Raw genomic sequence first — 27256 nt, 5'->3', positions numbered from 1 at the left:
TTAGCCGCTAGACTGCTTTTACAAGCAGTGGGAGGGGACTCCCCCCTCTACCCCGCCGCCTTCCACATTTTTTCTCGGGCTCTCCTGTCCCACCAGTTAGCCCGAGAGTGCAGCCGGTGGTTCAATGTTCTAACCATGGAGCTGATTGGAGATGAGAATGGCTCCAATCATCTCTGTGGCCTAAGATACAGGAAGCTACGAGCATTTCATGACTTCTGCTTCGCCAGAAATAAACAGCGCCATTGGGAAATTGGGAAAGCATCTTATCACACCGATCTTGGTGTGGTTAGATGCTTTAAGGTCAGAGGAGAGATCTAGAGTCTAAAAGACCCCGATTTTTTTAAAAAAAGTGTACATGTCACTACAGATTGCTATCATAGGGGATATTTAAATTCATTGTGATAACAATAAAAATTATTAAAAACAAAAAAAAATGAAAGGAAAGATGTCAAAATAACATAAAAAGGCAAAAAATCAAGCCCCCCTGTCCCCCCGTGCTTGTGCGCGAAGGCACACACAAGCGTTGGTCTAGTGTCCTATGTAAACCGCAGTTGCAGCATACATGTGAGGTATCACCACGAACGCTAGGTTGAGGGCAGTAAAATTCCAAAGTGGTAACCTGTAAAGACTTTTAAAGGCTTTTAAAAATGCATGTAGTTTGTTGACGCTGTTGCCGCTGCAATTTTAAAGCATGTCATGTTTGGTATCTATGTACTTGGCATAAGATCATCTTTTACATTTTACCCAACAATTAGGAATTATATAGTGTATTTTTGCATTCAATTTAAAAAAAATGTATTTTTTTTAGCAGAAATTGCGTTTGGAAAATCTGTGCGCAAATACCGTGTGACAAAAAAATTTGCATCATCCACCATTTTGTTCTGTAGGGCCTCTGATTTAAAAAAAATATATAATGTTTGGGGGTTCAAAGTAATTTTCTAGTAAAAAAAAATATATTTTTTCATGTAAACAAAAAGTCACAGAAAAGGCTTGGTTTCAAAGTGGTTAGAAGAGTGGGTGATGTGTGGTTAAGATTGAGCATAACATACCAGGACAGTTCAAACACTCCCCAAATGACCCCTTTTTGGAAAGTATACACCCAAAGCTATTTGCTGAGAGGAATATTGAGTCCATGGAGTATTTTATATCTTGCCCTAAGTTTTGGGAATGTGACAAATTGTTTTTTTTTTGTTTTGTTTTTTACACAAAGTTGTCACTAAATGATATATTGCTCAGGCATGCCATGGGTATATGTGAAATGAAACCCCAAAATACATTCTGCTGCTTCTCCTGAGTACAGGGATACCACATTTGTGAGACTTTTTGGGAGCCTAGCTGTGTACGGAACCCCGAAATCCAATCAACACCTTCAGGTTTTCGAATGGCGTAAATTGCTTATTTTACTTCTTCACTACCTGTCACAGGTTCAGAGGCCCTGAAATTTCAAGATAGAATAACCCCCCCCCCCCCCCAAATGACCCAATTTTGCAAAGTAGACACTCAAAGCTATTTGTTGAGAGGCATGGGGAGTCCATGGAATATTTTATATTTTGCCACAAGTTTCGGAAAAATTATTATTATTATTATTTTTTTGTTTACACAAAGTTGTCACTAAATGATATATTGCTCACACATGCCATGGGTATATGTGAAATGACACCCCAAAATATATTCTTCTGCTTCTCCTGAGTATGGGGATACCCCATGTGTGAGACTTTTTGGCAGTCTAGCCGCGTACAGGACCCCGAAAACCAAATCACCTCCTTCAGGCTTTCTAAGGGCATAAATTGTTGATTTCACTCCTCACTACCTATCACAGTTTTGAAGGCCATGAAATGCCAAGATAGCAAACCCCCCCCCCCCCCCAAATTACCCATTTTTGAAAAGTAGACACCCCAGGGTATTTGCTAAGATGCATGGTGAGTATTTTGCAGCTCTTATTTATTTTGGAAAATAAGAAAAATAGGAAAATGCATTTTTTTTCCTCTTTTTTCAATTTTCAAAACTTTGTGACAAAAAGTGAGATTTGCAAAGCACTCAACATGCCTCTCGGCAAATACCTTAGGGTGTCTACTTTCTGAAAAGGGTTCATTGGGGGGGGGGGGGGGTTGTGCTGTCTTGGCATTTCATGGCCTGAAACTGTGATAAGTAGTGAGGAGTGGAATCAACAATTTACGCCCTTGGAAATCCTGAAGGTGGTGATTGGTTTTCGGGGTCCTGTATGCGGCTAGACTGCCAAAAAGTCTCACACATGGTGTATGCCCATACTCAGGAGAATAAACATATACCCATGGCAATTACACATATACCCATGAGCAATATATCATTTCAATGACAACTTTGTGTTTTTTTTTTTTAGTCATGTTTCACACACCTGTGACAAAAAAACGAAATATTCAATGAGCTCAACATGCCTCTCAGGACCTTCCTTAGGATGTCTACTTTCCAAAAAGTGGTAATTTGGGGGGGGGGGGGTTACTGCCCTGCCATTTTAGCACTTCTTGAAATGAGATAGGCAGTCAGAAAGTAAAAGCTGCATGCATTCCAGTATTTACACCATAGTTTGAAGACGCAATAACTTTTGCACATACCAATAAAAATACATTTATTGAGATTTTTTTGTCAAAGACATGTACCTAAATACATTTTGGCCAAAATATATGACAAAATTTTAATATATTGGATATTTTTTAAAAGACAAAGTAGAAAATGCAATTTTTTTCTCAAAATTTTTGCTATTTTTTTTATTAATAGCGCAAAAAATAAAAAGTGCAGAGGTGATCAAATACCACCAAAAGAAAGCTCTGTTTGTGGGGAAAAAAAGGACATAAATTTTGTTTGGGTACAGCATTGCATGACCGCGCAATTGTCAGTTAAAATCATGCAGTGCCAAGTTGAAAAAAGTGGCCTGTCATTAAGCAGCAAAATCCTCCGGGGCTAAAGTAGTTAAATTGCAGTAGTTGATTTACCCTCAATTCATCTGAAGGTTTTTCCATTTTTCAGGTGTGCCAAAGTGTTTCCTGTGTGAACAAACTCTGCAAACAGGCTTCGTTCATAAATTCATTGTTACAATGTTATGAGCGTTACATGTATTTTGTTTGTGCCTATGTAAAGGCCAAAGATTTTGGTCTGCATATATTATCAACTCCAGCAAATCTGTGATCACAATAAAAATTATACATTATTTCATTTGTATAAAATAATTTTAGTGTTTTTATACACTACCTGGCCAAAAAAAAAAGTTGCTACCAGAAAAAAAGTCACACACTCAGACTGATATTTTGTTGACTTTGATTACGGCACGCATTTGCTGTGGCATTGTTTCGATAAGCTTCTGCAATATCACAAGATTTATTTCCGTACAGTGTTACATTAATTTTTCACCAAGATCTTGTATTGATGATGGGAGAGTCGGACCACTGCGCAAAGCCTTCACCAGCATACCCCAAAGATTCTCAATGGGGTTAAGTTCTGGACTCTGTGATGGCCAATTCATGTGTGAAAATGATGTCTCATGCTCCCTGAACCACTCTTTCACAATTTGAGCCCGATGAATCCTGGCACTGTCATCTTGGAATATACCTGTGCCATCAGGGAAGAAAAAATCTATTGATGGAATAACCTGGTCATTCAGTATATTCAGGTAGTCAGCTGACCTCATTCTTTGGGCACATTCAGTAACTATCCAATAGGATAGTTACTTCATACTTAGTTTAGTTAGTTGCTCTGTACATTCCAGGAGGCAACTTTTTTTTTGGCCAGACAGTGTAAATGAGAAAATGTATGTAAGAAAACGTGCAATTTTGTAAGGAGACTGGAAATCTATAAGCTACCTTAGTTCTTAGAAAGAAGAAACAATAGTTTTTCACAATGTTAACTATTTCCGGCCCGCGCTATAGCCGAAAGATGGCTACAGCGCGGGCTCTAATTTCCGGGAGGCCGTCTTTAAACGGCCTCCCAGTAACAGGCTCCCCGCGCGCTCCCGCGAGTGCGCATCAGGGAATATCTGTGTTGGCCGTGTCCCTTGGACACAGCCAATCACAGATCGTGGTAAATGGCCAATCACAGCGGCCATTTACCACGTGATCGGACCATGCAATGAGAGATGATCTCATATGTAAACATATGAGATCATCTCTCATTGCCAGCTCTCCTTCCTCACACAGAGACTGTGTGTGAGGAGGTGCAAAGCCAATCAGCGCTTAGGGGACAAAGAAAAATGTAATCAGGGCACTGATCACCAGTGCCCTGATTACAAAAGAGGTAAATAAAATAACACAATTGCCCACCATCAGTGCCCACAGTGCCCGTCATCAGTGCCCCCCATCAGTGCCCACAATCAGTGCCCATAGTGCTGCCAGTCAGTGCCCATCAGTGCCTGCTCATCTAGGCACTGGTGGGCACTGACTAGCAGCACTATGGGCACTAAATGTGGACACTGATGGTGCTGACCATCAGTGCTCATCAGTGCCGCCCATCAGTGCTCATCAGTGCCACCCGTCAGTGTCCGTCAGTGCCACCCATCAGTGTCCAGCAGTGCCACCTCTCAGTGCCCATCAGTGCCGCCCGTCAGTGCCGCCTCTCAGTGCCCAGCAGTGCCACCTCTCAGTGCCCAGCAGTGCCACATATCAGTGGTCATCAGTGCCGCCTATCAGTGGTCATCAGTGCCGCCTATCAGTGCCACCTATCAGTGCTCATCAGTGCGGCATATTAGTACCTCCTCATCAGTGCCACCTCATCAGTGCCCATAAGTGCCACCTCATCAGTGTCCATAAGTGCCACCTCATCAGTGCCAATCAGTGCAGCCTATCAGTGCCCATCAGTGCCGCCTCATCAGCGCACATCAGTGAAGGAGAAAAATGTATTTATTTTCAAAATTTTCGCAGAAAATAAGAAAACTTTTTTTTTTTCAAAATTTTCTGTCTTTTTTCTTGTAAGAAATAAAAAACTCAGAGATGATTAAATACCACCAAAAGAAAGCTATATTTGTGTGAAAAAAATGATAAAAATGTCATATGGGTACAGTGTAGCATGACCGCGCAATTGCCATTCAAAGCGTGAGAGTGCTGAAAGCTGAAAATTGGCCTGGGCAGGAAGGGGGTGAAAGTGCCCGGTAGGCAAGTGGTTAATAAAACTTCACCCTTCTTTACCATATTCATACAATAATTATGACTAAACCACACCTGTTAAGCCAGGCCCACTTTAGAGAAGCCACAGAAACTGTTTGTTGTGGTGTGTGTTGCACACCAGCACCCCCATTTTGATTTCAATGAGTCAAGGTTTGCATCCCTCCTAAGGGATCTCCAAAGGGTAAGATGATTTAGACCTGGCATAACTATTTACTTTAAATAGCTAGTATAACAAATATGCATAGGCACTACTGCACCATTTGATCACTTCAATAGTCATATCAAAAACATATATTTACTCTAATTGCAATTATTGGACTAGTATATATGGTTTACAAATAGTACACAATAGTACTATTACTATTAACACAATAGTATACAGGTTTTCAAAATGAGGTGTTCTTATTTTTATTCTGAATCTTGGATGAAATGTTCCAGTATGTGGAAGATCACATGTGTATTCTTTCTGCTGTTATATTACAAATGTGACAACAAATTGAAACATGCTCTCCAGGAGAAAAGTATTATGTTTTCCTAATTGAACTAATAATAGTGAATATATAACCCAACTAGCTGCGCATAGCATACAAATATTATATGCATACAAATATAAACAGAATCATAAATAACCTCATGATATGAAAGAAGCGTGCACCAAATAAAACAATACAGATCAGTGCACAAAAATCACTCCAAATGATATGGTAAAATGAAATATATATAAGCAAACAAACATTCCACATCCAATGTGCCATGCTCCAAAAAGCTTAGTGACAAATAAATAGTGATATCAGGTGATCGTATGATATAAGTTCCGTGCTGAATAGAGGGTTAATAAGGTGGTTCAATATTCATATTTGTAAGGTAAGTAGTTCCCAGGTGTGTTGCTGGTTCTCATATCGGCCCCCAACAGGTAATTCCACCCTTAGAAGATACCTGGGTGCTGTATATAAGCCAATTCAGGCTTCTAAGCCAACAGTAGCAAACTCACCAAACTCCTTGGTACCTGTGTAGACTGTGACAAATAAATAATTAAATGTAGTTTAAATTCCCTTTGACTTGTACGCTTAACACTGTTCAGTAACTCAGGAAGTAATAGAGTCAGTAGGGAGCTGGTAACCAGCATTTTTAGCAATGGGTATCCTTGAAACACCAATAACCTGTAATAATCAAATAATGAATGTACATGACTTATTAATTGAACTGAAATCATTAAGGGAAACCATATCATTATGGACAAACAGAATAACAGGCTTTTTACATATTCTTTTTTAAATTAAACATTTGCTATCCTTTGGGGATATACAAAATATTTTACTTCTTGGAGTCTTGGATTTTTAAAAAGAAATTGTAATCTGTTTACTTTTCATAATATGATTTATTAAAGCTTTTGCCAAACAAATCAGTCATCATGAGCATTTTAAGGAAAATCTTTTTTTTGACTCCAAGGGAATGGACACAGAAGAGTAATAAAGTGCTGACAATGTAGAATATTACTGGCTGAGTACGGTTTTGGTTGTTCACAATTATTAAACTCTTCTTCTAGCCTGAAATGCAGAGCATCCTCTCATTCACTATATGATACAGTTAATGCAATGATACAATAATGCATATTGCTAGTAAACAGTAATTTACATGGAAGCAGGACAAATTGCTGTGTTTTGAGATATGAAGATTTTTTTTGCATGTAACATGTAAAGTTTCTTTTGCAGTAAAAATGTTTCCCACATTCCATGCGATTTTTCATTTACACTGTGCGCTGCACAATGCAGGCACCATGCAGTGTACATTCTGCCTCATTATCAGCATACCAAGAATAGGGCTAAGTGCTGGCCCAATGTAACTCCATGAGCATGCAAATTAGTTGCATCATGAATGCCCATCCAATGGCAGAAGGGGAAGGACAACTGGAGCTTTGATATGTGACCACTGAAGGATTAAAACCCTGGCAAATAAGATACTGTCAGGGTGTAAAGCAAGTTTATACTTTTTACATTATGGGAATAGCCCACCCACACAATGGGACTAGTGATGAATGCATTCATTTGCAAATTGGGAGAACTGGTAAATAGTGTTTTTTTTTTTTATTACCCTAAATAGATGCACCAGATAATATCATCATAATAAAATTATACAATTGCTGAGTCTTGTTATCCTAAACACTTGTATTGCATATTCAGATAAAACAATAATTATTAATTCTCCTAATTTAAATATCACTAAAGAACCTTTCCTACTGCTGTGGTTTGTCTGCAATTTAAAAAGGAACCAAACAACACAGAAATGGTGAAGAAAATGCTGTAGCACTGTATTCAAAGTTATAGTTTCCATTAAAGCATTTCTGTGGGTTGAGGTTTACCATAATGCAACCTGCAGCTTTTTTTATTCTGGTTTCCCTGTAAATTACAAAAACTGCATAATTCATGTTTTCAATGGCCTAACAAACTAGAAACGTCTACAAACCAAGAGTAAAATGCATGGAAATTGAAAAAAAAAAACATATGCAACAGAAAAAAAATGCATGATTTTAAAAGAAAAAAGTAAAAGCTGAAGAAGAAAAGAAAATTATTTCTCGGTAAGGCCGGGTTAGCCCACATCCAATTTGCATGACATGCGAGTGTGGCCGATCTCAATGAAGCCGGTTCACACATGTCCAGGGTCAGCGTGCAAAAAGGGTCCTGTACGTGTTTGGCATCCGGGTTCAGGTGCGTATTCAGGCAAAACATTCGGACCTGATTGGCACCTGAACCAGTGAACAGCAATGCACAGGACCCAATGCTGGGAACCGTGGCCGCACATATGGGAACCCAGGCTAACACAATTATTTTCATTTTTTTTACTTCCTGCTGATATTGGGTCTACCTCCTTGTAACAGAACCGTGACACACACTGTACTTGTTGTCAGATTTTTCAGCCGCCCCCATACAAAGCTAGCCGACAACTTAGCTTGTACTGGAACCTTCTTTATCTAACAGTCACACAGAATTTATATACAGCATGGACCTCCCCCTCCTGATCAGATTACCACACACAGGTCAGGGGTTTCCTGATTACATTATCATATGCAGATGAAATTGTATACAGAAATAGAATTAACCTGAACTAATTATCTAGCCATCTGGACAGAAACAATATGTGAGTTTATTAACATTTAACAATGGGACAGACAGGCTTAACAGAATCCACATCACATCTCAATACACAAACAATAGTGAGAGCCTGTCTCTGACATTGAAGTTCAATACACATTAGCATAAGTGTAAACAGCGTCCCCATTTGAAGCAATCCAAGCCATATTCTCAGTGTCCATTAAGTATCTGTCTTTCACTCCCAGTGACAGTGAGTACCGTCACACTCCTCATCAAACTGGGCCAATAGTACACATATTGAAAGTAATTAATCTTGTCTTAATTTCTCTATCTAATATGAAATGATACTCACTTTTGTAATGTATTATTAGATGTCAAAATACTGTTACATAAAATGTTTTAAAGAGACCCTGTCATGGGAAGGAGGTTGGGGGATTAACGTTTTGCAGGTATTAACAGCATGTATTTAGAGGATACCAAGTGCTACAACTCAGTGTGCGGTCCAAGCATACATTTTGAACTTTTGGTGTGGATAGCTGCTTAAGGAACCAACGGGTATTTGCATCCTCCACGTCCTTACCAACCACTAACATTACCCAGATCATTCACTTATTTTATTGGGAATCCCTCTCCATGTAAGCAAATGGGCAAAAATCTGAGGAGGTAACCTAAGGCTTTGTGTACACCCTGCCTACATTTATCATGGCCACGGTAAAATGCAAAGCACGGTAAATCGCACCGGTTATGCGTTTCCTGCGGGAGGAGGTCAAAACGTTCCTATCTTGAACGCGATTCTTCCACATTTAGGAGAGGGAGGTTGAGGGAGGTTGAAGCTCACCTAACCGCAGCAGTTCCTAAACTCTGCTAAAAGCCTATGTGTACATTGAAACATAGTATTTTATGAAGTTGAATTTATGAACTTTGGCAAAAAAAAAAAAAAAGCTCCTGAACTCAAGTTTAGGAGCTGCTAGTGTACATGAAGCCTAAATATGGCTAGATGGTCATATTTGGTCAATGATATCACCAATATCTCTTACCATTTCCTTATATAGCTAATGTTAGCAGGGGGGAGCTGTCATTCTGCTAGTGGTTCTGTCAGAATCGGTCATGTGTGCTGGGTCATTAGGTAATTTTTATGCTAAGTTGGCTGGTGGAGCACAGTAGGCATCATGACTGACAATGAGGGATTTACAATAAGGGACTTTTTGGGGGGATTTACATTTTTAATAGAGGACTTGTCAAATGTTTGGGTGTCTTTATTTTTTGGTTATATCTTTTTTTGTGAATGAGTAAAGGGATGGTATCTGGGGACAATTTATTGTTAAAGGGGGCTTTCAGATTCTGATATGCACCCACAAGCAGATTCCTGCAACCAATGGCCAAGGTTGTGGGCAAGAGGCTCTTGTCCTAATCAACATGAGCACAAGGTGCCCCCTCCATGTTGAGGGCATGTGGCCTGGTATGGTTAACCACTTAAGCCCCGGAGGATTTGGCTGCTAAACGACCAGAGGGCATTTTGCGATTCGGCACTGCGTGACTTTAACGGACAATTGCGCGGTCGTGCGACGCTGTACCGAAACGAATTTGGCGTCCTTTTTTTCCCACAAACAGAGCTTTCTTTTGGTGGTATTTGATCACCTGTGCGATTTTTTGATCACGCGCTATAAACAAAAAAAGAGCGTAAATTTTGCAAAAATAGCAATATTTTTCCCTTTTTTTTATATGAAATTCCCCCAAAAAAAAATGTAAAAATCAAAATTTTTTAATATTTTCGGCCAATTTGTTTTATGCTACCTATGTTTGGTAAAAAAAATCGCAAAAAGCGTATTTTGATTGGTTTGCGCAAAAGTTATTGCGTTTACTAACAAAGGGAAAGATTTTTGTCATTTTTGTTGTTTTTTTTTTTAACGCGTAATGGCGGCGATCTGCGATTTTTTTTGCGGTACTGCGACATTGCGGCGGACAGATCGGACCCTTGACTGACATTTTTGACACTTTTGGGGTTACCAGTGACATTTCTACAGTAATCAGTGCTATACATATGCACTGTTACTGTAAAAATGCACTGGTAGTGAAGGGGTTAACTTTATTTGAGAGGGAGGGGCTGTGTGTGTCCCTAGGGGCGTGATTCTAACTGTGATTGGCTGTGGCTTCAACTGTATGAGGAGTGATCAATGGATCTACATAGTAGATCCATGTGATCAGCTCTCATACAGAGAGGAGAATGACAGGCAGCTTGTTTACACAAGCTGCCTGACTATCTCCCTCTCCCCCGCCGATCGCAGAGTGGCCGGCGGCGATCGGGTCCGCCGGTCACGCGCGCGGGGGGGTCCGTGACCACGCGGGAGCGGGAGCGCGCCTCCGGCGGCGCGCGCTCGCTCCCTAAACCCTCACAGGCGAGCGACGTAGACCTACGTCACTTTGCCTGTGAGGGGCTGACCGCCCACGTAGATAGTCGTGCGGCGGTCGGCAAGTGGTTAAGGGGGTTGTGTGCTTGTCCCCCTTTTCCTGGCCAGCTGAGCAAAACTGCATGCCTAAATTAAGGGGCTGGTATGGATTTTTAGGGGAATCTCACGTTTTTGTTCATGGGGTAATCCATACCAGACTCAAATGGATTATTACTGGATATAATTATTTAAACAGTTAGGGTCATCATCAGAATATATTTGTGTATCCTTATATTGAAGTATATCTAAACCCAGGTATTCTGGCCTATTTTTAAAGGGCAAGTTCTCCTTTGCACACATTTTTCAAAAAAGTTACAATGCACCAAAGTGTCCCCAATCTACTAAAATACTGTACTCAATTCCTCAATCAGATGCCCACCTATTCAGCTGCATACTTGCCAATCCATCCTGCAGATGGCAGGATGCCCTCTGTGCTGGATACACAATCCCAGAAATCCACAAATGAACACTCCCAAGTGGGGAGGAGTGCCAAGAATATCCATTACCCCTTCCCGTCCTTAGGACGTACCTGTACATCCTCAGATGGAGGCAGTGATATCTGGGTCATGCTGCAGCCATGATATAGATATCATTTTGTTTAGCCAGCCATTCTCTAAATTTGAAAATGTAAAAATGATCTGAGCGGCTATACAGCTGCCTGATCAATCTTACAGGCGAAAGGGGGACCCCCCCCGTTGCCTGCTGCCTTTACCAAATTGTCATGTGCCAATGGGGAGCCCAGTACCAATGCGATCTTTCACATCAGATGCCCTAGAAAGAGTGAGAAGAACTTCTGTTGTTCCTCCCCCTCTGTTACATCAGAAACCAGGACCAAAAAAAACCATCTATGTATATCCAGCTTATTTGTTTCGCAACATACTCTTATTATTATATGCTGCCCAAACATATTACAAAGGAAGTAAAGACAGTGTTTTGTAACCATCAGAAATGTATCTCTACAGTGTTCGGTCTACAGCTGTTTGCTGTCAGACCTTGGACTGTAAGCCAAGTATTACAGTCCAGAACTTGGCGTTCACTTATGAATCCTATGATCTGCATTTCATGTTAGATTAATATTTAAAGTGTAAAGAAATAACAAAATTATCAAACCCAGTAGTTCTGTGCAAAAAACCCTGTCTCAACTATTATATCAACAGTTTCTGCACATATATTTTCTGCATCAAAGATACTAATCAGTCTGCAAAACTGGCATTAGCTTAAAAATAAGTGAGAGGTATTAGAATATATAACACATTTATCTTTTATCATTGCCAAAGTTCTTTACATTCCTTTAGCCTTGTGTTTTTTCCCCACCCATGAATCAGATCATGCTGATGAACTGGATGTATTTCCACTGGATGCCTGGGATATAAAGGAGAGAAGTAAATGGAAAACTGAGCATTCTGAGAGATTACTTGTCCTTCTATTTAGAATAGCTGGTGTGGATTTTAAGGTACAGCTATTTTCCAGCTTGTTCATTGCCTAAATACCAGTCCTCTTTTTTCCCCCTAAATTACAGTACAAGAGGGAAAAACTTAGCATATGCGTATGCTATAAGTGGATTGTTTAAATAACCTTTTCACTTTATGCATTTTAAATTATATCTCATCTTATTGTCTAGACTTGTAAAATGGTTGGTTAGCTTATTTATGTCACAAGGGACAAATCAATGGACAGATGCATGTCGTACTAAGAAAATAATTTCATACTGGAAAGTTCAGTACTCGTACATTGCAGTAAATCAGTAACTCTTAAGGGACCATTTGACAATCTTTATTGTGCCATACTTGTCTGAAAACAACAACATTAAATTCAGGTAAAATGGAAAGGTGCACCATAAAAATGAAATTTTATGACACATTATAAAATATTTTGATATGTTTCTGATAGGGTTATCAGTAAGTTTGGAAACCATTGAGAGGAAATATACTTCAGTGATCTAGATTACAGTATAGTATTTTAGCACAAAACTGCATAAATGAATTTTGCCTTCCAATCTAAATGTGAAAGGATTATTTTTTATGCCAAGGTAATTTGCTCATTTCAAACATAAGGAAAAAGAGATTGTATTTTAGTTAATGTTAATTTCTGTAAGAAATTGATATTTGAAAGTTGAATTTAAGATAATTTAAATACAGGAGCTCTTTTACTTGCCAAATAATTTGTATTTTTGTCCTTTTAGTTCTGAGATGTACACAGTACTTTCAGACAGCACCACCAATCTTGTGACCTGGCTTTTCCCTTCTGCAGTTAAGCAACATAATAAGGGAGCCTCCCTGCTTCCAGCTTGTGACTGTACAGTGAAGATACAGAACTAGTCTGATAAGTTCATATCTCTGCTTTCTTTCCTTCTGTCTGCATGTTCCTTGTCAGCACATGTGCATACAAGACACCTAATTGGCCCCAAATGCTGCCATTCCCTGAGTGCTCTTGCACAAATGTTAAAAAGAGGATGAATTGTACCTGGTACAGAGACTTAACTATTTAAATTTCAAAATATGTTAAATCTTTAATTTTTCTTTTTCTTTTTTAATAAACACAAACTGCATTTGTTGTGTTTTTTATTATCTGCCTGGAGTTCAGCTAAAAGAGACAAGTCTTTGATGTACAAAGTATATAAATTGAAATCCACATTCAATCCATATTTAGTTCATCCAGCAGTAATGTAGGAGGTTGAGCTGATGGAGTCAGTAAAAAGCTCTTGTAGTTAAAGGAAATGTACTATAGAGTTGTACATATTTTATTATTTATATGCAGGATTTTAAAAAATACAGTTTTTAAAATATGTTTTTTTTTGTCAGTAGATTTACATAAATATAAAACTTGCATAACTATTGCAATGTTACTACTTTTTATTATTTGTTTAGCCAGCAGGTGGAAATCTGCTTTTGACATGTATTGCTCTGTCTCTCTCCTTTTTCTAAATCACTCAAAAATATAATATATATATATATATATATATATATATATATATATATATATATATATATATATATATATATGGGGGGGGGGGTGCAAACATGGTACTCCACTGGAAGAAGAGCATAAGAGCATAGACGGGAAATAAAGCAAATATGTTTGATAAAGCGTAGGATAGGAAAATGGGGTTAAAAATGCACACCTGGACAAATTGTAGTATTCAGTAATACACATTTGTTTCCCCTACCACAGGGGGATGTAAAAAAAAAACAGGTAAATGTTCAAAAGGATTGATCTTATACAAGGTATGAGATAGAAAATAGAAAGGCTCTGCAAATAGGCTTGCAACTGAGAAGTAGAAACCTCTCCCCAAAGACACAGATACAATGTATATATGTGTGAACTCACAGTGTTTCAAAAGTCTCACAGTCTTATCTGGTGGAAATAGAATCCACTAAGGAAACTGGTAAATGTGGTAAGAACGGCTATAAAAAAGAACATATGTATGAACCTGTAAATGAATCCAAAAACTCTGTCAGTGCAATTTTCTATAGATGACAGGGGGCATCACGCAGAGTAAATTCCCAAACGGGCTAAATATAACATGTCATTTATGACAGAGGGTGTCTACCTGTTAGGATTTTCCAGTACAGCATAGTTCAGACCTCTGCTCTGCAAATGCCATCCATTCTGCCCCTAGCACTCCCCAAAGACTAAACCACCCCCCGGGGGATGCACATGCTGGTCTCTCATTGCTGGCTTGTGTTGTGACCAGGCCTGTATAACAGCGGCTTTTTTTTGTTGCGTGAATATTATTTCAACCTTTTGTAACAACATATTTGTTTGATTTTATTTGCACTACAGATTGTGTGGCACCTTTAAAGTTCGTTTTTCTTTTTTTTAAAACATTTTCTGTTCAATTATAACTTTGGAAGCGGTGTCCTTTTAACTGCCCACACATTTTTCTTGAAATATAATAATATCAAATGTTTATTATCGATTAAAAAGAAACAAAAATCCTGCCCACAAAAGACCCACACATACGTAGTACATTCTCAGTCAGGTACTTCAGATAATTCTAGGGATTAAGCAACAATCCCTAGGTTCATCTGGCGTGGTATGATCAAGATAGTCTGGGTGAGAAATGCAATGTTTTCTTAGATGTGTTGGAGCTAATGGGAAGCAGGAGTGCAGAAGTATATTGCAGCACAGAGGTAGTGGACTCCCAAGGAGGCAGGAATGCAGAGGTCTTTAGTAGGAATTCACTGGAATTTAGGGATGAGGGATGTTCCAGGAGCACAGAGGTACGCGGGAGTCCCAGGGGATGTTAGGAGCCAGCACACTGAAGATGCTAATAACACACCAAGGTCCCAGAGGATGCAGGTATGCTGGATGCAACCATAGTGCACAAGGAAAACAGAGGTTTCCCCAAAAAATACGACAAGATCTGGTCCAAATGGTTATCAGAACTCCGACATGCCCGCAGTTTAATGTGTCTTATTTCAATGCTATTGTCTAGATTACTGCTATGTTAATGCCAACTCTGTTTTAACTGTTTTTAGAATGTACGCTGATGCCTTTGCTACCTATCAGCTTAGGGGAGCCATGACTTCTTTTTCCTTGGTGTGACTCTCCTAATCTATTAAATTTGCACTTTGCTGTGTACTGTACTCTACATGCTCTGCGAGGGCCACATTGTTCTTCATGATTTGCTTGTGTATTTTTTACATGTTTGTCAATTTAATAAAAAGATTAAAAAAAAAAAAAAAAAAAGGAAAACACTGGACAGGACAAGTCAGTTTCAGAAGATAGAGATAACAATACCAAATGGCTTTTAAATTTGCCATTTATGGTATAACCTTTTATAATTAAATTTAGCTAAAAATTATTTTAACATTTGGTAGTTCTGTTTTTTTCTATAACTTGAAAAAAAAAAAAAAAAAAACATAGTATAACCTCAAATTAACCTATATAAATGAATCTAATTAAATACATGTTTTATTTATGTGTGTCTACGAAGCAAAAAATGGTGACATTAAACAGACACACACTGTGTTAGGGAAAAATACACAATAACAGAAAAGACCAGGTTTACTACCTCTGCTGGGTTTCGCAGTTGTTGGTGCTCGTGGGACAGAAAACAAGGAAATAATTTCTTCGCTCTAAAAAAGATACAGAGGCACTTGCGGCTTTTATTTCTCAAGCCAACACGTCTCACAGGATAACAAATAGGCCCTTCCAACATTTTTTTGCCACGTGCAACAACCGCAGGTAATTTAATCCATTGACTGTTAAGCCTAATTTAGTAATAAGCCAAGCAAGACTGTGGTTTTCTCCACTCCCGTGCTACATTTCAGACTACGGTAATAAAAACAATTTCATTTTAGAGTATTATTATCCCAGCATCTACTTAGTTACAAATAAAACTATATATTTGTATATGAATTGTAAAAAATATATACACCTATACTACTACATTTATTCAACAGGGTTATTCCTCTATTGCATAAAGCCTGTCTCAATCCCCTATTCCTATCACTAAACTATATGAAAAGCCAAAAACAAAAATTTTAAATATTGCTGCACAACAATCCTTCTAGATCTTAAAAGGAAGCCATGGTTGTCACACTGTCTGGAATTTTATCTTCCTAGCGGTATTCCCGAGTGTGGCTCGGGGTTAATATTTTGTGCCAAAAGCGGTAACCCCAAGACACACTCGGGATTACCCCAGAATGATACTCACCTTCCCCTGCAATCCCCCACCATTCTCCCCAGCCATCCTCCAGCCATCCTCCCGCCCTCCTCTCACTGTGTGTTCAGCCAATGCCGTCACCTTCTTCCTGTTCCCATCCCTGCGAGCGCTGCGTCGCAGGGAGGTGGAACTGGTGGGAGATTAAAAGAAAAATGACATGATACAGTGTAATCTGTTAGGATTACAATTTTGTTTAATGCCATTTCACCTAGAGGCTTTCCCAGTGCCCTGCCTGTACTTTTTGCGGTACTTTGTGCCTGGAAAATTGATAATGTCCATGGCGTCTAAAAAGCGTTCTTTTAGCTCAAAAACGCTTTTGGACAAGCTGGAAAGCAGCGGCGGTGAATCAGAAAAATTTGAAGAACTGAGCAATAGCGATTTGTGGGAAAATTAGTCATCAGGTACTAAAAGTGCCAACAGCGATGTTTCTGCAACTGAGCTCAGCGATGTGCGGACTTGGTGCTCTATTGACTGCGGTATGGATCAGGCAGCGCCCCCAAGATTCCCATTTACTGGAGCACCTGGTACGAAAGTTGACGTTGACAATGACAACCCCTTGGCATACCTACAATTATTTCTGACCAATGAGGTTCTTGAAAAAATAGTTACCGAGACCAACCGGTACAAAAAGCAACAATTGGCTACGCATCGGAAGTTTGCAAGATGCAGAAAGTGGGAACCACTGACCAAAGATGACATTTGGAAATTTCTGGGCCTAATAATTCTCCAGGGAATGGTGGGGAAACCCCTGCAGAAGTGATGTTGGACAACCAATACATTACTTGCCACTCCATTCTTTGGCACGGTCATGTCAGAGTACAGAATCTCCCTCATAATGAAATATCTCCACTTCGAAAACAGTGAAGAATTTGATTAAATTTATTATTATTATATTATATTTTATGATTTCGTGTTTCAAACATTATCAAACCCGGGATGTCTACTAGATTCTTGTTTGGACAGATTTAAGTGAGTTATTCCCAAGAATTACAGGCCTAAAATATAAAACAACATATTTCTATGCAAAACAATGTACCGCTTTTAGCACAAAAATTATGACATAATAAGACCGCCAGGGAGGTTAAACATGTCTTCTTCTCTTCATCTCTGTTATATGAGCGGTGGGTGGATTAATAGTATACCGAAGAAAGATAACATGGTTTGTACTTTCAGTTCTGTTCACAATAAGCCATAACATAGTTACATAGTTACATAGTTAGTGAGGTTGAAAAAAGACATCAGTCCATCCAGTTCAACCTATGATGCGTGTGTGTGTTTGCTTTTAACCGTACATTGTATACCCCTGTATGTTGTGGTCTTTAAGGTGTCCATCTAATAGTTTTTTGAAACTATCAATGCTCCCTGCTGATATGACTGCTTGTGGAAGAGAATTCCACATCCTTACCGTTCTTACAGTGAAGAACCCCTTACGCACTTTAAGGTTAAACCGCCTTTCCTCTAGTTTTAGTGAGTGGCCACGTGTCTTATTGTATCTCCTTTCTCTGAATAGTTTGTTCCTTATGCTCGGGTCACCAGTACAGTATTTGTACATTGATATCATATCCCCCCTCAATCGTCTTTTCTCCAGAGAGAAAAGGTTCAGGGCTTGTAGTCTTTCCTCATAGCTGATGTCCTCCATTCCCCTAATTATTTTTGTTGCCCTTCTCTGGACTTTCTCCAGTTCCAGCACATCCTTCCTGAGGACCGGTGCCCAGAACTGGACAGCATACTCCAGATGTGGAGTGGGAGAATAATCTCTTTATTTCTGGAGTGAATCCCCTTTTTTATACATCCCAGTATTCTGTTGGCTTTGCTTGCGGCGGCTTGGCATTGCATGCCACTGCCAAGCTTGTTGTCTACCAGTACCCCCAAGTCCTTTTCCATCCTAGACTCACCCAGAGGTTCCCCCCCTAGTGAGTAGCTTGCTTTCTGGTTTCTGGCCCCCAAGTGCATTACTTTACATTTATCAACATTAAACCTCATCTGCCATGTAGTTGCCCACCCCGTTATTTTGTTCAGGTCTGCTTGCAAGGTTTCCACATCCTGCATAGAAGATATTGGCATGCCTAGTTTAGTATCATCTGCAAATACTGAGATTGTGCTAGATATCCCCTCCTCTAGATCATTTATGAACAAATTAAACAGGATTGGTCCCAGGACAGAACCCTGGGGGACCCCACTTTCCACACCCGCCCAATCCGAGTACTCCCCATTAATCACCACCCTCTGTACTCTCCCCTGGAGCCAGTTCTCTATCCAGGTACTCACCTTCTGATCCATACCTACCTTCCTTAGTTTGTACAGTAATCGTTTGTGGGGAACGGTGTCAAAGGCCTTTGCAAAGTCCAGATACACCACATCCACAGGCTTACCTTTATCTAGGTGGCTGCTCACTTCATCGTAGAAGGTTAATAGATTGGTTTGGCACGAACGATTTTTCATGAATCCATGCTGATTACTACTTATAATACCGTTTTCATTACTAAAGTCTTGTATGTGGTCCCTTAACATCCCCTCCAAAATTTTGCAGACTACAGATGTTAGGCTGACCGGCCTATAGTTACCCGGGATATATCTCGGCCCCTTCTTAAATATTGGTACCACGTTGGCTTTTTTCCAATCAGCTGGCACCATACCCGTCTGTAAACTATCCTTAAAGATCAAGAATAATGGTCTGGCAATCACCTGGCTGAGCTCATTAAGAACCCTCGGGTGCAAGCCATCCGGTCCCGGGGATTTATTTATGTTAAGTTTCTCTAGTTTGGCTCTAAGTCTATCTTCTGTTAGCCATGGTGGCACTTCCATGCATTGAGAGCAAGATCAACCATTATTTTATATATTTGGCTGAAAATGTTCTAAGCCTGAGAAATGAACACAAATGCAGCTCATTAACTAGTTATTTGCAGTATAATAAACTTTTGTTCTTGGGTTTAGGTTTGCTTCAAGAGCAAAAAAGATCGGTTGCTACAAGGTTTTAGAAATCAAAGAAGTCTCATGCTGTAGCAACTATTTTTTCAGTTACCATATCTTTCCCTATCACTTCTCACACACATGGGCCACTCATCCTGGGGGAATTAATCCTGTGGCAGTTGATTTCCCTATGTATGCCGTAGCACTGCAATTTTTGACACAATGAAAGAAAGCAGATGCAAGATTACAATAATAAGGTTTGTCATATTAATAAAAAATGTTCGGCAATATTTAATTTTTGCTGACATGGGCATTATTTACAAGCAAACTGAATTTTTCCACAGAATCAATTCTTATTCATACATACTCATTCATTAGCTGTGTATATGTCATGAACAATATGATGAAACACAGAAATTAAATACGCCTACCTGTACAAGCCCCGACACATTTCCATTTTCTTTTATAAACTAAAGAAAAAAAAGTTTTATTTAGTTTGGCTTGAATAAAAAATGTAAGGTATTTTATATTTTAATAAAAATGGATACATTTAGACACCATACTGATGGTACTTCACTTCATAATTACAAGATACACCAGAAGTTGACAGATTTATATAAGAAGCTTCTTCTACATTAATCACAAGAATACAAAGCATAAAACCTAAAAAAAAAAAAAAAAAAAAATACAAGGTGATATATTTTTGTAGTAGGTAAAATGTTTTAATGACAAGTGAGGGATGTATAAATTATACACTGTCATTGGAATCATACTGCCCTTTATTATAGTAATTATTAGTAGTAGTATTAATAAAATGTATTGCTGAAATAAAACTGATTAGGCACTAGATGTTCAATGGCCTCCAAAGCTGAATTCATAAGGGTTACAATTTTGAATAAACTATATTTTTCAATATAATGCTAGTTTTTTGTTTTTTTTTTGTAACAGCAGAAGTTTAAAATGTATAGGTGGTTAAACACATATACCAGGAAGATTCAATTGCAGTAAAAAATTGATGTCACTTCTATATAAATATGCCTTTATCTATTCTCAGCATGCAACTGAACCCCTACATTTTTGTACCACCTTAAACCGAGAAGTTACTACATGTTTGCCTTGGTTCTGTTCTCTCTTATAGGTAGTAGGCAAATACGGCCATCTTCCCATCTTAACCTATTGCTTTTTATAAATTTTCAGAATTGCATTGGCACTATTGCTGGCATATTTCCAACACCCTTGCACTGGTTAGCAACTATTGCTTTTATCTTCAAACAACTTACCAGTAGAATAGTCTTTGCTTTATTCCTGGGGATTCTAAGCCTTAAAAAAATAGAAGTTGTGTTTCCAGGGTTATTGCTAGGGTGCTAAATGTTCTAGGGTGGGGGTCCCCAACCACCGGACTGTGGCCTCTCTGCAGCCGGGCCTGGAGTGCGGCGGGCCGGCAAGCAGGCTTGCGGGCTGGTGAGCGAGCAGGCAGGCGGGCAAGCAAGCAGAGAGATGACATCATCTCTCACCACCCGCCTTGCATCACTGCAGTTCCGCACTCACTGTGCAGCTGCGGGCAGCAGGGAGATTACATCATCTCTCACTGAAAAGCTGGGGAGAAACTGCTAGAAGCCTCTTTCTTTGCTGTCACTGTTGCCTGCCACTTAATTGCATTCTTTTACATTTAAAAAGTGACAAGCTGCATCTGATGTTTTTTGGTGGCAGGCAACAGTGGGAAGCTTCAGCTGGTAGCAGGATAGTGACAATCCACCTTTGGTGGCAGGCAACGTGGGAAGTGACAATCCGCATCTGGTGGCAGGTGAGGTGGAAAGTGACAATCGACATCTGGTGGAAGGCGGCGTGGCAAGCGACGTGGCAAGTGACAATCCACATCTGGTGCCAAGTGATGTGGCAAGTGATTTGGCAATAGACAATCCACATCTGGTGGCAGGTGACATGGTAAAAGAGGTGGCAAGTGACAATCTGCATCTGGTGGCAGGCGACGTGGCAAGTGATGTGGCAAGTGACAATCTGCATCTGGTGGCAGGTGACGTGGCAAGTGAAAAGCTGCATCTGAAGGCAGTCGACATGAAAAGTGACAAGCTTCATCTGGTGGCATCCTGACACCATATTAACCAGGGTGCCATGATGATTAAAGTGGCAACAACAGCCATTGCCCCAAAAACCACACCCCCCCTGGACCTTGGCATAATTTTCTTCCACGCAGCCGGGTTCACTGGTGCCAAAAAGGTTGGAGACTGCTGTTCTAGGGCACCCTTGGACACCAAAACTATCAGATTTGTACCACAATAAGACAGTGTTTTGTTTCTTTTTTTTTTTTTTTGCTTTTCCTTTGTAGTAGGGTCAGATAGAGTGTTTAAGGTGGAGAATTACTAAAACTGGAGCATAAAAAATCTGGTGCAGCTCTGCATAGAAACCAATCAGCTTGTAGATTTTCTTGCAATGAAGAATTAGAGGTCAGCACTCTTATTTAAGTCAGTGTTCTTCCTCCCCCTTCCTCATCCTTTTTTTATTGTATGTACCCCATCCAGCCTGTGAGAGGTTGAGGGTCTTGAAGGAGTTTTAGGGCAGTGTTGGGGGGGCCTTCATGATTTCTTGCACCTGGGCCCTGAAAGTTCTAGTTACGCCCCTGGTTATGAAATAAGCATTTAGTAGTTTTTTTTATTACTTATTAATTTTCAATATTATTATTTTTAATATTATTTTATTATATAATTATATTTTTGTTGTAAAACTTGTAAAATTGATTTTAAATCATTTGAAAGTATTTTAAATTATGATGTATTTTTGTTATTGATATTAAGGTTGTTTATAGCCCTGTGCACTGCTCCTGATGTAATTGTACCTCTCCTGGTTTGGCCCCTTTAGGAAGAGGGGCATGAGAGGAGTTACTGTAGTTAAATTGTGGTGAGGTATCAGTGTGGGTGTGATCTGAGCAAGGAGGCCACGCCTCCAAAACGCGTCATCATAGCAACCTACGTAGTTGCGTACCGGTCTTTCTATCTCTCTCTCCCTACCATCTACTGTCTTCCAGGAGTCACTGACATCTATGCGCAGTGTCGGCTGGTCCAGGCGCAGGCGCACTTGATTGAGTACACTAGAGCTCTATCTAGGAGGACTTGGATCCCGCCAGCAGGTTTGTTAGAGGAGGAAATTGAGCCCCAAATTTCTTGAAGCGGTGATCCAGGAGAGGAGAGGGGAATCACAGACTGTATATGCCCACTATCACTTTTAATCATGTGAGTGCAATAATACCAAGTTTCCTATATGTCTACAATAAAAGCAATATTATGCTAGGGTGGCTGTGCGCTCTTCTTTTTCTTTGACTCCTTTTACAGATATCTTTGTTCACCACCCAGTGGATTCTTAGGAGAGCTGCAATGACTTGGCGACTTCCTCCATAAGGACTATCAGCCAGCCTCGATAGGATTTTTTTGGTCAGCGCATTAACTGGTATTTTTTTTTTTTATTTTGATGTAGATTTTCTTGTTGAAAGCTTAATTGAACAAGCTGAATTTAGAAGATGACTGGCTACCACGCACATCTGCACTACATTCTGAGTCTCCAGTTTTAGTTTAAGATTTAGGTAAAAAGTCCAAAGAAACCTGTTCTGAGAGAAGCACAGAGGCTGTGTGTGTTGACCTTGCATTCCTAAAATACATGTTGTCTGTTTTTCATGCTTACCCTCTGACTTTAATATTTTGATACGCTGACCTATAATAAGTATGCAGATAAGGAATTTTATTTGACTTTTTTATTACTAAAAATTGTTCTGGGTCAATCAGAAAAAAAAAACAGATAGTGAGCATGACAGTCAGCCAACTAGCAAGGAAGTTAGTAATGGCAACCCTCTTTGATGGTAAATGTTAGTAGGGATGAGTAGGGATGAGCAAATGTGTCTAGGTTTTGGGTCATAGGGTGCTCCTCAAATCCATCATAAAGTGCGAAAATTGTGAAATGTGAATGCCACATTATTCCTAATTTTTTTCCTCAACTGGTGAAGCGGTTCTCCATATTTACAATGTATAGTGGATGTCATGAAAAAGGTCAAGGAGCACCATACACAATTGTCATGTTTCGCATGCCTTGTGATACACCTTTAAATGTTATATGTATGCTCCTGCCCCTGGTTCCTCCCCTCCCATTAGCTCATTTTATTCTGTATAGATAGCTCCACCTCTTTGTTCATTTTTCCCAGTAATGCATCTCAGCCTCATGTCTCATGGAGTGGATCACATTATGATCTTTTGACCTATCCGATGTTCATCGTTGTAAGATCCTCACAGTTTATTGATTACAGTAAACTTCACAATATAATCAAGGTGTCGTCTGGATCGAGTCACTGTCTGTTTATTCAGCTAAGATTGGGTTATCGCTATCTCATTATAACTGTAAGTTACAGAGATCACACTTTCAATGCTTAGACTGGAGAGGCAGAACAACCATACCTTGCATGGTTCAGAAGGAAGGGGTTGATATTTACTGCCCTGCCTTTCCTGTCCACCCAGATTGGATGCCTTAATAAAGGTCTGGTATAGATTCTGAGTGAGACTCCATGCAGAAAAAGAAAAATAAAGGCATGAAGTCCCCCCCCCCCCCCGATTATCCATACCAGACCCTTTATCCTTGGTGAGGGTCTGGTATGAACTTTAAAGGGGGGAACCCGCTTAAAAACACAATAAACACACAGATTCTATTGACAATGTCATTTATTGAAAGAATAAACATAAAAAGTCTAACACTGTAAGTCCATTGCCAATCGTGTTGTCAAGTGATGTAGTTGCATCTTTAATCATGATGAACAATGCCCAGTGACCAACTAATACAAAACACAATGACCCATGCTGATGATTCTCTTCTCACAATCTCACTGCAATTTACATCATTGACTAAGCCCTGGTTCACACTGAATGTGTGATGGTACTCACCATCACTGGGAGTGAAAGACAGATACTTAACAGACAATGAGAATATGGTTTGGATTGCTTCAAATGGGTTCTGTGTTTACACTTATGATAATGTGTATTTTTACCTCAATGTCAGAGACAGACAATCTGTCACTGGCGGTTACTTCTTATTGTCTGTGTATTGAGGTGTGCTGTGTGTTCTGGTAAGCCTGTCTGTCCCATTGTTAATTGTTAATGAACTCACATATTGTTTCTGTCCAGATGGCTGTATAATTAGTTCAGGTTAATTATATTTCTGTGTACAATTTCATCTGCATATGATAATGTAATCAGGCAGCCCCTGACCTGTGTGTGGTAATCTGATCACGAGGGGGATGTCCATGCTGTATATAAACTGTGTGACTGTTCAATAAAGGAGAATGTTCCAGTACAAGCTAAGTTGTGGGCTAGCTTTTTATGGGGGTGGCTGGAATATTTGATATCTATGTTCAAGACTGAAGGAAGCCGTATACTGATGGAAGTCCACAAGCACAGTGTGGGTCACGGTTCTGTTACAGAATGCGACTATGAAATCGTGCTACTTCACTCGAAGAAGCACAATTTCAGAGAAGCAGGTCAGTGCAAATTTGCCTGACATCTGTGCGACTTCATGCACAGATGTCTATAGAAGTCACACCTGGAATTGCAAAAAATATTGCGGGAACCTTTTTTTCAAAGCTGTGTGTCACCGCAAACTGGGAGTCGCATCGATTTGAACGGTTCCATTGCCGTCAATAGGGTGCAACTTGTCATGCAATTTGGAGCTGTCAAATCTCATGACAAGTCGCACTGGTGTGAATGGGGGCTAAATATCTATAAACTGTATATACACTATATTATCAAAAGTATTGGGTCGCCTGCTTTTACAGGTATATGAACTTTAATGGCATCCCAGTCTTAGTCCGTAGGGTTTAATATTGAGTTGGCCCTCCCTTTGCAGCTACAACTCTTCTGGGAAGGCTGTCCACAAGGTTTAAGAGTGCGTCTATGGGAATGTTTGACCATTCTTCCAGAAGCGCATTTGTGAGGTCATGCTCTGATATGGACGAGAAGGCCTGGCTCGCAGTCTCCACTTAAATTCATCCTAAAGGTGTTCTTTTGGGTTGAGATCAGCACTCTGTGCAGGCCAGTCAAGTTCCTCCACCCCAAACCCCCTCATCCATGTCTTTATGGATCTTGCTTTGTGCACTGGTCCAAATCATTTGGTGGAGGGGAGATTATGGTGTGTGGTTGTTTTTCAGGGGTTGGGCTTAGCTCCTTAGTTCCAATTAAGGGAACTCTTAAGGCGTCAGCATACCAAGACATTTTGGATGATTTTATGCTCCCAACTTTGTAAGAATAGTTTGGGGATGGCTCCTTCCTGTTCAAACATGACTCTGCACCAGTGCACAAAGCAAGGTCCATAAAGACATGGATGAGCGAGTTTAGGGTGGAGGAACTTGACTGGTCTGCACAGTGTCCTGACCTCAACCCGAGAGAACACCTTTGGGATGAATTACAGCGGAGACTGCAAGCCAGGCCTTCTGGTCCACATCAGTGCCTGACCTCACAAATGTGCTTCTGGAAGAATGGCAAAACATTCCCATAAACACACTCCTAAACCTTGTGGACGGCTTTTCTGGATGAGTTGAAGCTGTTATAGCTGCAAAGGGTGGGCCAACTCAATATTGAACCCTACGGACTAAGACTGAGATGCCATTAAAGTTCATGTGCATGTAAAGGCAGGTATCCCAATACTTTCAGTAAAAAAGTGTACTGTATAAATACAGGGGCATCTCATACAATTAGAATATCATCAAAAAGTTAATTCATTTCAGTAATTCAATACAAAAAGTGAAACCCATATATAATTTATATAGATGCGTTACACACAGAGTGATATATTTCAAGCATTTCTTTCTTTTAATTTTGATGGTTATGGCTTACAGTTTGTGAAAACCCAAAATTCAGTATCTCAGAAAATTTGAATATTACATAAGACCAATAAAAAATGAATTTTTAATACAGAAATGTTAACTTACTGAAAGTATGTCCATGTACATTATAGTATGCACTCAATACTTGGTGGGGGCTCCTTTTGCATATATTACTGCATCAATGTGGCGTGGCATGGATCAGCCTGTGGCACAGCTGAGGTGTTATGGAAGCCTAGGTTTCTATTATAGTGGCTTTCAGCTCATCTGCATTGTTGGGTCTGGTGTCTCTCATCTTCCTCTTGACAATATCCCACAGATTCTCTATAGGGTTTAGGTCAGGTGAGTTTGCTGGCCAACCAAGCACAGTGATACCATGATCATTAAACGAGGTATTGGTACTTTTTTCAGTGTGGGCAGGTGCCAAGTCCTGCTGGAAAATGACATCAGCATCTCCATAAAGCTGGTCAGCAGAGGGAAGCATGAAGTGCTCTAGAATTTCTTGGTAGAGGGCTGTGCTGACTTTGGACCTTGATAAAACACAGTGGCCTAAGACCAGCAGATGACATGGTTCCCTAAATCATCACTGACTGTGGAAAATTCACACTGGACCTCATGCAATTTGGATTCTGTGCCTCTCCAATCTTCCTCCAGACTCAGGAACCTTAATTTCCAAATTAAATGCAAAATGTTCCACAGTCAGTGATGATTTGGGGAGCCATGTCATCTACTGGTGTTGGTCCACTGTGTTATATCCACGCCATAATCACTGCAGCCCTCCACCAGGAAATTCTAGAGCACATCATGCTTCCCTCTGCTGATCAGGTGCAGTTAGAGACTGATTGGCTACCATGCACAGCTGCACCAGAATCTGAGTGCTCCAGTTAAGGTCCTTTCACACGAATGATCCGATCAGATCCGCCTGTCAGTTTTTTAGGCAGACCTGATCGGATCCTCCATGCATCCCTATGGGGCAGCGGATGTCAGCGGAGACATCCCCACTGACACCCGCCGCTATCCGTTTCCGATACTGTCCGTGAAATCCGGATGGATGTAAACCCTATTTTCTGTCCGTCCGAAATCCGGATTGGATGGGATCGGATGAGAATGGACAGGCGGTCCGTTCTCATCCAATTCCCCCATAG

The 27256-nt window shown here is 40.0% G+C and overlaps 1 protein-coding gene across 1 annotated transcript in view; it reads left to right on the top strand.

The window, feature by feature from the left end:
• Nucleotides 1-24725: 24725 nt before the first annotated feature.
• LOC309550620 (P2X purinoceptor 7-like) overlaps nucleotides 24726-27256 on the top strand; it is a gene marked incomplete at both ends in the record, with an annotated part of 49394 nt that continues 46863 nt past the window's right edge. The window contains one exon of the mRNA XM_082250958.1: nucleotides 24726-24773. Within this exon, the coding sequence (XP_082107084.1) occupies nucleotides 24726-24773 (48 nt within the window). The remainder of the gene's footprint in view (nucleotides 24774-27256) is intronic.

The sequence above is a fragment of the Pelophylax lessonae genome (assembly GCF_965119305.1).
Source record: "Pelophylax lessonae genome assembly, chromosome: 3".
Lineage (NCBI taxonomy): Eukaryota > Metazoa > Chordata > Amphibia > Anura > Ranidae > Pelophylax > Pelophylax lessonae.
Note: the sequence above shows the minus strand (reverse complement) of the source record. Positions and strands in the feature narration are given on the sequence as shown.